The sequence below is a fragment of the Priapulus caudatus genome, unplaced genomic scaffold (assembly GCF_000485595.1).
Source record: "Priapulus caudatus unplaced genomic scaffold, Priapulus_caudatus-5.0.1 Scaffold645, whole genome shotgun sequence".
NCBI lineage: Eukaryota > Metazoa > Priapulida > Priapulimorpha > Priapulimorphida > Priapulidae > Priapulus > Priapulus caudatus.
This window is the reverse complement of record NW_014577706.1, coordinates 89,917-103,063: the sequence shown is the minus strand read 5'-3', so window position 1 is coordinate 103,063 and position 13,147 is coordinate 89,917. Positions and strand designations below refer to the sequence as shown.

Here is a 13,147-nt window from a genome sequence, read left to right as displayed (position 1 = left end):
ACTCGCTGCCAGTAAGAACATCGAATAATGCGTGCCTGTGTATGCACGTGGTAGAACACAATATTTTAATGCGCACGCCCAGGACTCGCCGCGCCGCGAATTTCAAAGGCGCGGGAAGACGCGTCGTGAAGAATGGCAGTTGTGATTGCTATGGGTTGAGCTGTGGCTAAGTGCAGTAATTTAGAGAAATTTAAGTAGAATTCATACGATCGCCACATAAGTGTTTCCATATTAACAAATGGCCTGATCTGTGGCTAGTAAAGTAGTTCAAGCATGGTGGTTTTTCCTCGTTACTAGCCCGATGGTCTAGTGAATATAAAAAGTAACCGTACGTTGAACCCTGTTACTGTACTTACATTAGCCAGAGGTTGATTGTATTAAGTTATGAGTTTTTCCTTATTTTACAAAAGTCCCTTGTGCCCTTTCAATTGTGAGAGTTGCTTGATGCTTTTAAAATTGCTCGTGCCTCATCCATTTATGAGAAAATTCAAGGGAATATTTTCACATCCCAAAAAATTGCCTATCCCTCCGTGCATATTATTTCGAGCCTGTCTTTACTTAAAGTTAAGGGGGAATATATCCCACCTGCCGTTTAACATCTTGACCTTTGACCCTTGACCTCCAAATGACTCATGCCCGATCTTTTCAACGATCTCCCCCACCATCCAAATATGAGTTACGCGTCCGACGTACGTCGAGTCAGTTAAGATTGTCCCACTGTTGACACATACAGAGCGGCGGCCAGGAGCAATATGTGCGATTCTCACAGCTTGCATCTGACTACGTCAGATGAGCTAATAAAATATAGTGGAAAGGTCTTCGTATATTCATATTAGTTTAGGAGGCCTAAACTTTGTTGGTAGTTATTTGGTTTATATATGGAATATAATAGAAATGCAACTATAAAATCAAAGAAATACACGTGGTAAAATCAACATACTGCAGTTTTCATTTTTTTTTACAGGCAGCATGTGTCAACTTATTAATTACTTAATTAGGGAGAACGCTCAACTTACGTAGCTTTCCTCTTTGCACCCATGATACATTTCCTATATTAAATGTATGTATGTGTTTTTATCTTAAGTAAATTTATTTAGGTCAAGTACTGAAGTGGGGTTGGTGAGACGGTGAGAGCTACGTTGATCGTGATGTTGCTGCTTGTGCTATAGATACAATAATGTAACCCAACAAGAGTAGGGCTACAACGCCAGCCTATTCTTTTCTTTGGAAGAGCCCCTGAGTGATTCACTCGGGGCGGTTTTATGGTGCGTTTTTCGAGACTACAAAGTCCTTCCAAACTGGGTTTATTCTAAACTCGAACCTTTCTCCGCTATCCTGGGACTCACTATGTATCACAATACTCTGTATTAAACTAATATAACCTGTTACAAAATTTCGAAGTGACGAGCGGCGATACTTAGAGCGCCATTTCTGTTGACCTGTGACGTACAGATTCCCAATGCGCATAGCGTTCGGCTAACTTCGGTTCCACGATCGAATGTATCATGGGATGCCTGTTGTCAGTCATGACGAAGTTAGCCAAACGCTATGCGCATTGGGAATCTGTACGTCACAGGTCAACAGAAATGGCACTCTAAGTATCGCCGCTCGTCACTTCGAAATTTTGTAACAGGTTATATTAGTTTAATACAGAGTAAATTGTGATACATAGTAAGTCCCAGGATAGCGGAGAAAGGTTCGAGTTTAGAATAAACCCAGTTTGGAAGGACTTTGTAGTCTCGAAAAACGCACCATAAAACCGCCCGAGTGAATCACTCAGGGGCTCCTCCAAAGAAAAAAATAAGCTCGCGTTGTAACCCTACTCTTGTTGGGTTACATTATTGTATCTACTTGTGCTACAGCCTACAGTACAGTACAACTACTAGTACTACAAGTTACAACTACAACTTACAAAAAATACAAGTATATTATTATCATAATTCATATGCTTGCTTTGTTACATTCTTGCAGCATTAGTAGTGGCATATATTTTAATGTAGAAACATGAGCCGTAGGTTTTAAATAATAGTGTAACTATTACTACTAGTAGTAGTATTTACTATGAGTAATAGTATTACTATTATTAAGTATTAGTAATCGACAAGTCAAGGAACCTAAGTAATTGAATCATGAATGACCACCGACTACGTGTTTGTAATTCATGAAATTAGACACTGGATATGTTAATAGTAAAAATAATCAGGTAGATAAACACTACACAAATATAATCTTACATGCGGATATCTCATGTTCCGTAGGTATTTATGATAGCAGTCAGATCAAACTACACTGATTCCCTTCATGAAAGTACGCTAAAAGTTAACGGCGAAATCAACCATTATTTAGACAGCCTCGTTTTGGTGGCGCAGTTGTCCTGTTCATCCGATGAGAGGAGTGTGTTGTAATCCCATTAATAATATATTAAAGAGACATATAATCAAGCATTTCAGCAACAAGTAAGAGTAAATAATACTTTTATTACACAACTTGATATAACTTATATATGATTTTTCAAAAACATTGGCGTATAACTGTAAAATTCATATACCGCTACCAGCACGCTTTTTTACCGCTACCAGCACGCGCGCCACGTAGTGGAATAATTGAGAACTACAAGTAGAAATGACACCCTTCATCTCTACATTCATCTTTGCGTGTTGTGTTTCACTGTTTGAATACTTACACTAAAAGCTTTAATTTGTGTAGATATTTCTCCTAGTTACATCATGAACGTCGGAAGTTTAAAAATTATAAAGGACATTGCTGTTTTTCTTTTTGCATTATGTAATTTAGCTTGTGATGTGAACGGTTTAGTCATTAATGTAAAAAATCGGGGCGGAGATATCCTGCAGGAGACGATCGCTGCAAATGTTACGAGTGACACGATAACCCTTGAGTATCAGAAAACTGAGGGAACACTGATTACACAATTTGTGGATTTTGCATCGGTAATCATAACAATCACAGGCACTTGGAGCGCCGTTTCAATAAAATAATGCTAAATAAATACGAAATCTATTTCCTACCAAAGTCTTGATGTTTGTTCTCTACTCTCTTTCGCCTATTATTGCTGGCAATTTCCTCTAAATGGCGTGCAAATGCTCCTCTGCAACACACATGTAGACCGTGCGCACTCTTGCGCACACTCACACATATATATAGAGCACTGCCGCACACTGACACACATAGAGACACTATATGTGTGTCAGTGTGCAGCAGCGTGCGCACGGTGTACATGTGTGTTGCAGAGGAGCATTTGCACGGCATTTACAGGAAATTGTTGGCAATAATAGGCGAAAGATAGTAGAGAAACCTTAAGACTTTGGTAGCAAATAGATTTCATATTTATTTACCGTTATATTTTATTGAAACGCTCCAAGTGCTTGCGATAACAATCATTGTCTTCGAAAAATTTCAGTGTGTGCAGACTTGTTTTTGTCATTGTCAGTGACACAGTGTCAAGGTGTTATTACCACTAGCACTACCAGGCACTACAGTAGCAGTACACTCTGTCTCTTTAATATCATTCAATATCACAAGTTGTGAACACTAGTATACTATAATGCTGTGTGTTGCCATTAGAGGGTTACATAGTTGTATGATGTATCCTATACAATAAGAGAAACAATCCTGAAACCCTGTGTTTTCGTAAAAGTGACTGGCAAACCTGATAACATCAGTGATTTTTCCACCTGATATTCAGGGGTCGAAATTAGCGGTATCCCGATAAGATTCTTGTGTTGGATACCAGATTTCAATGCTTGGTATCCCGCCGGGATAGTAAAAAAAATTGTCAAAATTGGGATAGTGGTTGTTGAGTTATCAACTTTATACGGCAGCGCATCTGAGCGAGTGCGCATAGTAGAGCGAGTGCGCGCGATCTGAGCGGGCTCAGGCACCCTTACTATGCCACACTAGCGTTATACAGCAGGCATAGCATATTTGCAAGCGCAAGCGTAAGCGTGGCTGATGTTGATCATAAATGTGATGTGTATACGTTGTATGATTGTATCAAGCGAACCAGACAATACGTCTGCAGTGTACTGTGGAGGCGTATGTAAAATAAACGCGAGCGATGAAAATTTTGAAGGCAAACAATTGTTGAAATTACTATCAAAAAAATGGGATACCAGATCTTTTGGGTGGATACCATATTTCAATACCTGGTATCCCGAATAGATACCATAATAAAAATCTAATTTCGACCCCTGGATATAGCCCACAACATTCAGGCTTCATCTCTTGATTCTAAGTTTTTCAAGTCTAACTTTTTGGTTGCAAAAGATCATTATTTGATTAGGTTCATTGTGTACCCAGATAAAACTGCCTGTATTTAGACTCATACAGACTAATATAAAGACCTGAGCCAATAGATATAAGGATATAATATCTATTGATGTTCATATTATTAATAGTAGTGTGTAGTCTAATCTACTGATTTCATTCACAGTATGATTTTGTTTAAAGTTATTCTCAACAATATCAAAATTATTTTCCTTGTTCATAACGGTCCCCATTTCTATGAACATCTTTAATTGCTAAATAATCATCCATTATTAAGCACCATTGGTACCAATAACATTTCTACTTTCAAATACACTAATGCTTAACATCAATACTAATGGCTTTTCTATTCATTTCAGGAGATTCAGGTGTTTAAAGTGCTTGTTTTAGGAGAGGAAGAACGTGGGGAGAGTCAGTTCCAGGTCATGTGTTTTGTGCTGAGGTTTATGAAAAATGAATTCATAGCGACTGATGCTATGTCTAAACTTAGGCAGGTAAGATCAGTAATAAATGTAATGTTCTTCATATTTACTTCACTTGAAATAGTGAGGTTCGTTTCTCCACTTTCAACATTGCGCATATTACATTTATTAATTATATTATATACATTTATTATATTAATTAGCAATAATACCACAACTCCATAGCTCACCATGAATTTGCCATAAAGGACCAAATTTGCAAAGAATACACTTTGTGGTATCAAAGGAAAGGGGGTACTAGAGTAAAAATCTGGTTGCCCTCCTAATTTAATAGAAAAGTGCTTAAGTATAGGACAAAGCTTCCTCTACATTTTTAGCTCATCTGACATAGTCAGATGCAGCTTGTAGAATCGCATGATCGTCCGTCCGTCCGTCCGGTCGTCCGTCCGTCCGGTCGTCCGTCCGTCCGGTCGTCCGTCCGTCCGGTCGTCCGTCCGTCCGGTCGTCCGTCCGTCCGGTCGTCCGTCCGTCAACAGTTGGGCACAAATCTTAACCGCTCGACGTACGGTCACGATATTCGGGTCGTTGGGGGGGATCGTCAAAACGAGTTGGGATGTCGAAGCTGGGGGTCAAAGGTCAAAGGTCAAGAGGTGTAAAAGAAGGGGGACGAGTCCGGGCGTGCAGCATTTAAATATTCGTGTTCTACCACGTGCATACACAGGCACACGATTTATCGATCGTCTACTGGCAGCGGTTGGCAGCAAGCCACGTTTACGGCTATTGTTTTTGCCGAAGGGTAGACTGGAATCCGGCCTCACGAATTAATGTAGAGGAATAGCTTATGTCCTATCACGTCAGGCACTTTTCTATTAAAATTAGACCGTATGAGGCTGAACCAGATTTTTTACTCTCTAAGTACTCAGCGATTAGTCCCATCATTCATTAGTCTGCCGCATAACATACAAACAAAATGGCCGCCTTGCTGCACATATAAAGAACAAAGCTCCTTTACTATTGTTCGTCTGAATCACAGGTGCATGGTCTGTAATTAGCATAATACCACAACTCCAGAGCTACACCATTTGAATTATGCCATAAAGCGACAAATTTGATAAGAATACACTTTGTGTATCAAAGAAAAGGGCCCTTTCCTTTTGATACCTCAAAGTGTATTCTTTGCAAATTTGGTCCTTTATAGGCAAATTCATTGAGTGGCTTCTGGAGTTTGCTAGGTATTCATTGCTATATATATACAGACCTGCCAACCTGTGATTCAATGAAAATAAGCAACGGTTTTCTTTTATTGCCCAGCAGGCGGCCATTTTGTCATTGTATTTATTGCGCGCAATTGAATGATGGACTAACTCTAGATCACGCGATGAAACAACTGATGAACGGTGAGTATGATCCTAAAATGGTCTGCACGACCTCCACAATCGCCAAAGATATTTCTCGAGGTTGTATGCCTATCCCGGGCGTGGAGGGAAAAGGTCACGTGATAAACGTTTTGCGATAGACGTTTCAAAACGTTAACACCTAACTGCGTTAACCCTCACCTCCAACACCGCCAACACTAACATCTCACACTAAATATATAATGTTCGCCGGCGCAATAATATCATAATAGGCATTGTGATCTCCACAAAATTAATCTATGGTGTCCCGGCGACAATTCATGATGCAAAAACCCGTAACCATAAACCCTGAACCCGTAACCCGTAAATCTAACACTATCCCAACACTAGTGCATGCCACATTGCGCGTACAACTCCCTCACAGGGCCCGGTGGGATAGCAATTACCATATTTCTGCGCGCTCACTCAATGGTAAATTACATTAATTTTCACACGGAAGTCGTAAAAAAATCGTAAGTTTTTCAGTTTGATTTCGTTAGCATTCGTTAGAAACATCATGGAATTCTGTTAAAAGCAATACGAAAAAATCTTGTTAAAAGAGAGTTGGTGCAGGTCTGCTAATTTAATATTTAATAAATGTATTCCCAACGGTCCATAACATTATATTAATTAACTAAATGTAATATGGAGCCAATGGTTGAAAGTGGGAGAATACGAACCCCTCACTATTTTCAAGCTGAGGTAAAATATGAAGATACATTACATTTAATTTTACTGATCTTACCTGCTAAGGTTACTTAGACATTAGCATCAGTCGCTATTGAATTCAATTTATTCATAACACTCAGCAACAACCACAAAATGACTGGAACTGACTCTCCCACGTTTCTTCCTCTCCTAAACTAAGCACTTTTAAACACCACTGAATCTCCTGAAATGTTGAATAGAAATAGCCATTAGTATTGATTGAAACAGATAGAAATGTTATTAGGTACCTAAAATGGTGCTTAATAATGTATGATATGTATTTAGCAATTAAAGATGTTTCACTAGAAAATTGCGGGACGTATATGAACAAGGAAAAATTTAATTTTGGAATATTGATAAGAGAATACACCTTTAAACAAATCATACTGCTGAATGAGTTAAATCAGTAAGAATTGATACACACTACTATTAAATCAATATGAACATCAATAGATATCATTATCCCTTATATCTATGGTGAGGCTCAGGTCTTTATTATTAGTTCCCTGTATTGAGTCTGAAATACGGCAGTTTCATCTGCGGTACACAATGAACCTAATCAAAATAAATGATCTTTTTGCCAAACAAAAAGTTAGACTTGAAAAACTTAGAATCAAGAGATGAAGCCTGAATTTGTGGGCTATATCAGGGGATCGAAATTAGATTTATTATTATTATGGTATCCATTTGGCGATAAACCCAAGGTATTGAAATCTGCGTAATCCACCAAAAGATCTGGTATCCCATTTTTTAGATTAGTTAATTTCCACAATTTGTTTGCCTTCAAAATTCTCATCGCTCGCGCGTTTATTTTACATACGCCTCCACATTACACTTGCAGACGTATGTCTGGTTCGCTTGCATTACAATCATCAACGTATACACTATCACATTTATGATCAAACATCAGCCCACGCTTACGCTTGCGCTTGCAAATATTGCTATTGCCTGCTGTATAAACGCCTAGTGTGGCCATAGTTAAGGGCTGCATGAGCCCGCTCAGAACTCGCCGCGCGACTCGCTCTACTATTGCGCACTCGCTCAGATGCGCTGACCCGTTATAAGATTGATACACTCAACGAACCAACTATCCCAATTTTGGAACAATTTTTTTTTACTATCCCGGCGGATACCAAGCATTGAAATCTGAGTATCCAACACAAGAATTTATGGGATACCGCTAATTTTTGACCCCTGAATATCAGTGGGAAATCCGACGATGTTATCAGGTTTGCAGTCAATTTTACGAAAAACACAGCGGTTCAGGATTGTTTCTGTTATTGTATAGGATACATCATACAACTTAGTAACCTCTAATGCCAACACACAGATTCTATTGATATTTACATAGTGTCCAAAAACTTGTGATATGAATGATAATTAAAGAGACAGTTAGTGTACCTGCTACTGTTAGTGGCCTATCTGCCTGGCCTGGTAGTCGCTTAGTGGTAATAACATCTTGACACTGTGTCACTGACATGACAAAAACAGAAGTTCCTGCACACACTGAAATTTTTTCGGAAGACCATGTATTGTTATCGCAAGGCACTTGGAGCGTTTCAATAAAATATAACGGTAAATAAATATGAAATCTTATTTGCTTACCAAAGTCTTAAGGTTTTCTCTACTCTCTTTCGCCTTAGGTTGGTAAATTATTGTCCTAACTTTCCTGTAAATTGCGTGCCAAATGCTCCTCTGCAACACCAAACGTGTACACGTATGCGGGCACGGCTGCTGCACACTGACACACATATATAGCGTTCTCTATATATGTGTCAGTGTGCGGCAGTGCTCTCATTAATATATGGTGTGTGTGCGCAATTAGAGTTGCGCACGGTCTAATGTGTGTTGCAGAGAGCGATTTGCACGCCTTTACAGGAAATTGCCGGCGTAAATAATAGGCCGAGAAGAGGAGTAGAGACGAACATCAAGACTTTTTGCAGGAAAATAGATTTCGTATTCTATTTAGCCATTGTTATTTTATTGAAACGGGCGCTCCAATGTGCCTCGTGATTGTTATGATTACCGAGGGCCTAAAATCCAACAAAATTGTGTAATCAGTGTTCCCTCTTAGATTTTTCTGATAACCTCAAGGGCGTGTATTCGTGTGCACTCGTAACATTTATGCAGCGATCGCTCTCCTGCAGATATCTCGCCCCGTTTTTTTACGATTAATGACTAAACGTTCACCATCACAAAGTAAATTTACATAATGCAAAAAGACAAAACAGCAATGTCCTTATTATAATTTTTAAACTTCCGACGTTCATGATGTAACTAGGAGAAATCATCCACACAAATTAAACGTTTTTAGTGTAAAGTATTCAAACAGTGAAACACAACACGCCAAAGATGAATGTAGAGATGAAGGGTGCTCATTCATAGAGTTGTTATTAAGTATACTAGAGGTCGCGGACACGCAATTCCGTCGACAACATAAGCGCTGTAATTCGGCATAGCATGGTCGCCATTACTGATAGGGAAAGGACTCGCCGAATAGTACCCGGATGAACCGTAACATATGGATGAATATTGATTTGGATGATAATGTTGCATATCAATTGAAACAATACCGTGATAATGGAAATGATAAAGGGATTACTACTATTGATGTATATTAAGACTTGATTTTCCTACTTGATTACATTCTAAATCTTTCATTACAGGCTCATTTGTTATTCTTTGTTGTTCCCGGTACTGGTAGCCTAGGCTACAAGTAATTTAGTACTAATACTAATAGTAATTTACTTCTACTATTATCCGCTGTGATGTTTAAGGCAAATTCGGAAGGCTATTTGCAAATTTTATGAAGTTTGTTTTGTTCAAAAACAGTCAGGCATTGATATAAAAGGAATATGATTAAGATTCAAATCACTCTTTCAATTTATATGAGTGATGGAAATTTCAAAATATCTATGACGCAATTTGTAAGCGAAACATTAATGATTTTGAAGTTGGATGTGCGCTTACTTTGAAGGACTGGAGTTTAAAACCACGGCAGTGACAACTCAGCTATAGGTACTTTGAGAGCAGCGCAGTCCCCCCCCGGCATGCATTCCAAACTTTCGATTCGCTCACGGTAGAAGCAATAATAACACCTAAACACGTAAATAGTTATTAGGTCCTCCGCATTGGTGATTCACTTATTCGCGAAGCTAAGCCGTACTCGGTGCCACTGATCCTCAAACCGTGCAGTCCAGCTTCTCGAGTCTCCGCGCTTCCTACACCTATCCCTTCCTCCACTTACGCCTAATGCTTTCACACCATTACCGCGCATCACCCTTTGCCGAGCTTCTTCGCGAAAACCTAAGTTTTACGGTAATTCGTACTTTGTGACTTCATTTTACGTGTCACGGCGATGCGAACGGTTACGAAACAGTGTAGACATATCTGTTATTAGTATCGTGACAGTGCTGTTGTTTAGGACTGTGAGAGTGTAGTCACCTGTACGTATATTCTGTTGTGCTAATAGACATCAGCACAGGTAGATTTTATAAATTCTGTGTTTCGTGTTATCATATCTGACGCTGACCGGAGGCTCCATCTAACGGGGACACTACCTCTCATATGCTAGACCCGGAGACCTGGCGGAGGCGAGACGCAACAGACCGTCCTCACATTTCCTTATTTCCGCCCAGCTATGATTGTTGTTAGCCCACGTAGCCAGTTGTTCCAAAGGGAGGTGGTCGTGATTGGAGAGTTTTTCCTTTGGGGTCCAATTTTCGGTGGGGGTCCTTTTCTACCCACGAAAATACATCCAATCACAGTCCACAAACGAGCGACACAACCGTACACTCACATACACCACACCAGGCATAGCACACACGTACGCGACGCGACCGCGCACGCGCCACCACACACACACACCACACAAGCACACCACACACTTTGGGACACACACACGACATCGCACACGCACACCGCACACGCACACGCACACACACACAAAACACACACCAATCAAGTTCCTGCTACAAACCACCATAAAATTGAATTCTAGTAAATAACTTTAATTGTATACATTAACAATACTTCTCAATGAGATATTAAATTAATCCATCAGAGATTATTTTCGTATTACATGGGAAACTGTTTGGGTAATCTTACAAATACAGAAATAATTCAGATCCATAAAATCAATAAACGTATAAAGGACAAATATTTTATAAAACAAACCAATACTTATTTCCATACGATCATCCACATCACTATCAATAACAGGATCACAATTCCACAAATCTCTTAATTCTTAACTCCAAGTTATATTAATGATATCTACAATACAATTGATGTCTAATTTCGATTATTGGTATCCCATAATAAAATTCTTAAAGGCCATGTCACACGGACACGACACAAACCACTTGACACAATCAAAACGCACCGAGGCAAACTCAACACAGTAGCATAAATGCATTTAATGCGCAAGTTAATAATCAACAATATCGCGGCCCAGACAATATGTCAATAAGAATAACGCGCCCGAACTTGAAACGTGCTTGCTGCCTGTCGTTATTATTTTCGTGTCAGTGTACGAGTGTGAACATGGCCTTTCAATAACATATTAAACGAAAACACAAATACGCTCTATTCCAAATAAAATTGCATTCCTAATATAGATACATCTACAGTACTTGCAGACAGAATTGATACAATTAATGCTAGAGCGAAGCACTAGAAAAAGGACACTATACATTTGCTACAAACATAACTTGATATGATATTGCTATTCGAATAATGTCAATTCTTATCATGTATTTATTTCTCTTTTTCGTCAAGACTTATATTTTAACTTTAGTACAAGTACAAATCAATCAACTTTTAATTATTGCTGGTGCTTTTCGGCGAGTTCAACCATGCCTCAGTGGGCAGTATTGCATTTTTGAATCTTTTTACTCTTCACTTTCTGTTTGATGACTTCGAAGTTTTTTACTTAGCATCACTGGAGCTGCTGCCATATGTCACCATTCAAAACTTACTTCATCAAGTAGACAACCAGAAGAGCGCAAGGAGAGGTCGATGTTCACTGATTGATACAATATGGCTAATTTTGGGGGGAGGCTGAGCGCTTACTTTCAGGATGTCCGTGGTTTGGAGGAGGTCAGCCATTTAGAGGGTTGTTGAGAGGTGCTGTGTCAAGAAAGATAATGGTTGCACAGACTTGTGGAAGAAGATGGTTAGATAAAGCAAGTATCTTCTCGTCGTTGGATGTCATTTCCTGCAATAAAAAATATTTTGATAATTACACATTACTGATGATATTATCTAATGATAAGCAAACTTATTAGCCTTCTGTAAATTATACTATATGCTATAGCTTAATGATATGGGATATAACTATCATGCCTAATAATGTCATCAACCTCATTGTTTATTTTGTATGTGCGCATTAATTATATATATATTATAGAGTTATATACCTATATATAGCTTAACTATAATAATAATTAATAATTAATAATATATATATATAATAATATATAATATATATTACATTTAACATTTATCTTATATTTTATGTTATCTGTCGCATTCATGTTAAAAAAATATAATAACACAAACAATTTGAGTTATCTACATGGTACAGGCCCAACTATTTATACTATTCACAGTGGCCATTACTGGGTTACAATCAGGTTTAAAAAATAGGAATTCTTGGAAACTAATATTCGACATGCACAGTGGCTTGTTTTAAGCACATTGTTGTTTCATACTGGTTTCGTGTTCTCTCTCCTACCTCTCCTAAATCTAATCCAAACCTTCCTCCTCCATCCTCCTAGCTAACATCTACTATATAGTACATACAACAACTACTCCTTCTTCTTCGTCATGGGTCGTCACGTCATCCGCACTTAAATTCATACGAACAACGTGCGAATGATTGAAGCCAGACTGTAGCTGAACATTACAGAACACTGCGGACCACCTGAAGGCATATCAGAAGCAATAAATACATTCAACTCAAATAATGGACCATGTAATCAAACCACTAGCTGCTAACGTATGTAAATTCTCTAGCTAGCCCAGGGAACAATATGAGAGAGAAGCATCTCAACTGGCTTAATATAAACAAGCAGAGCATCAAGACTCAGAAAAAGTAGGCTGCCCGGTTAGACTGTCTTGTTGGCAGCACTCCGCTGCGCTCGCACATATCGCTGTCAGATCTGAACTGGTTTACCCAGTTTCACTGTTATAACAATCAAATCTCGAACTTCAACCTGTACTATCACACCACGAATGCACTACAACTGAACACAGAGACGCAGCTCTTCCAAATGTGCCACGCTCTAACTCATACTGCCTACATCTGTACACACGTATAGCTTTATATTAATCAAA

General features: G+C 38.8%; 1 protein-coding gene across 1 annotated transcript in view; it reads left to right on the top strand.

Moving 5' to 3' along the window:
• Positions 1–2,618: 2,618 nt before the first annotated feature.
• LOC106812415 (out at first protein-like) overlaps positions 2,619–13,147 on the top strand; it is a 13,770-nt gene continuing 3,241 nt past the window's right edge. The window contains exons 1-2 of the mRNA XM_014816291.1: positions 2,619–2,948; positions 4,644–4,778. Coding sequence (XP_014671777.1) covers positions 2,727–2,948; positions 4,644–4,778 — 357 coding nt within the window. The 5' untranslated portion in view covers positions 2,619–2,726. The remainder of the gene's footprint in view (positions 2,949–4,643; positions 4,779–13,147) is intronic.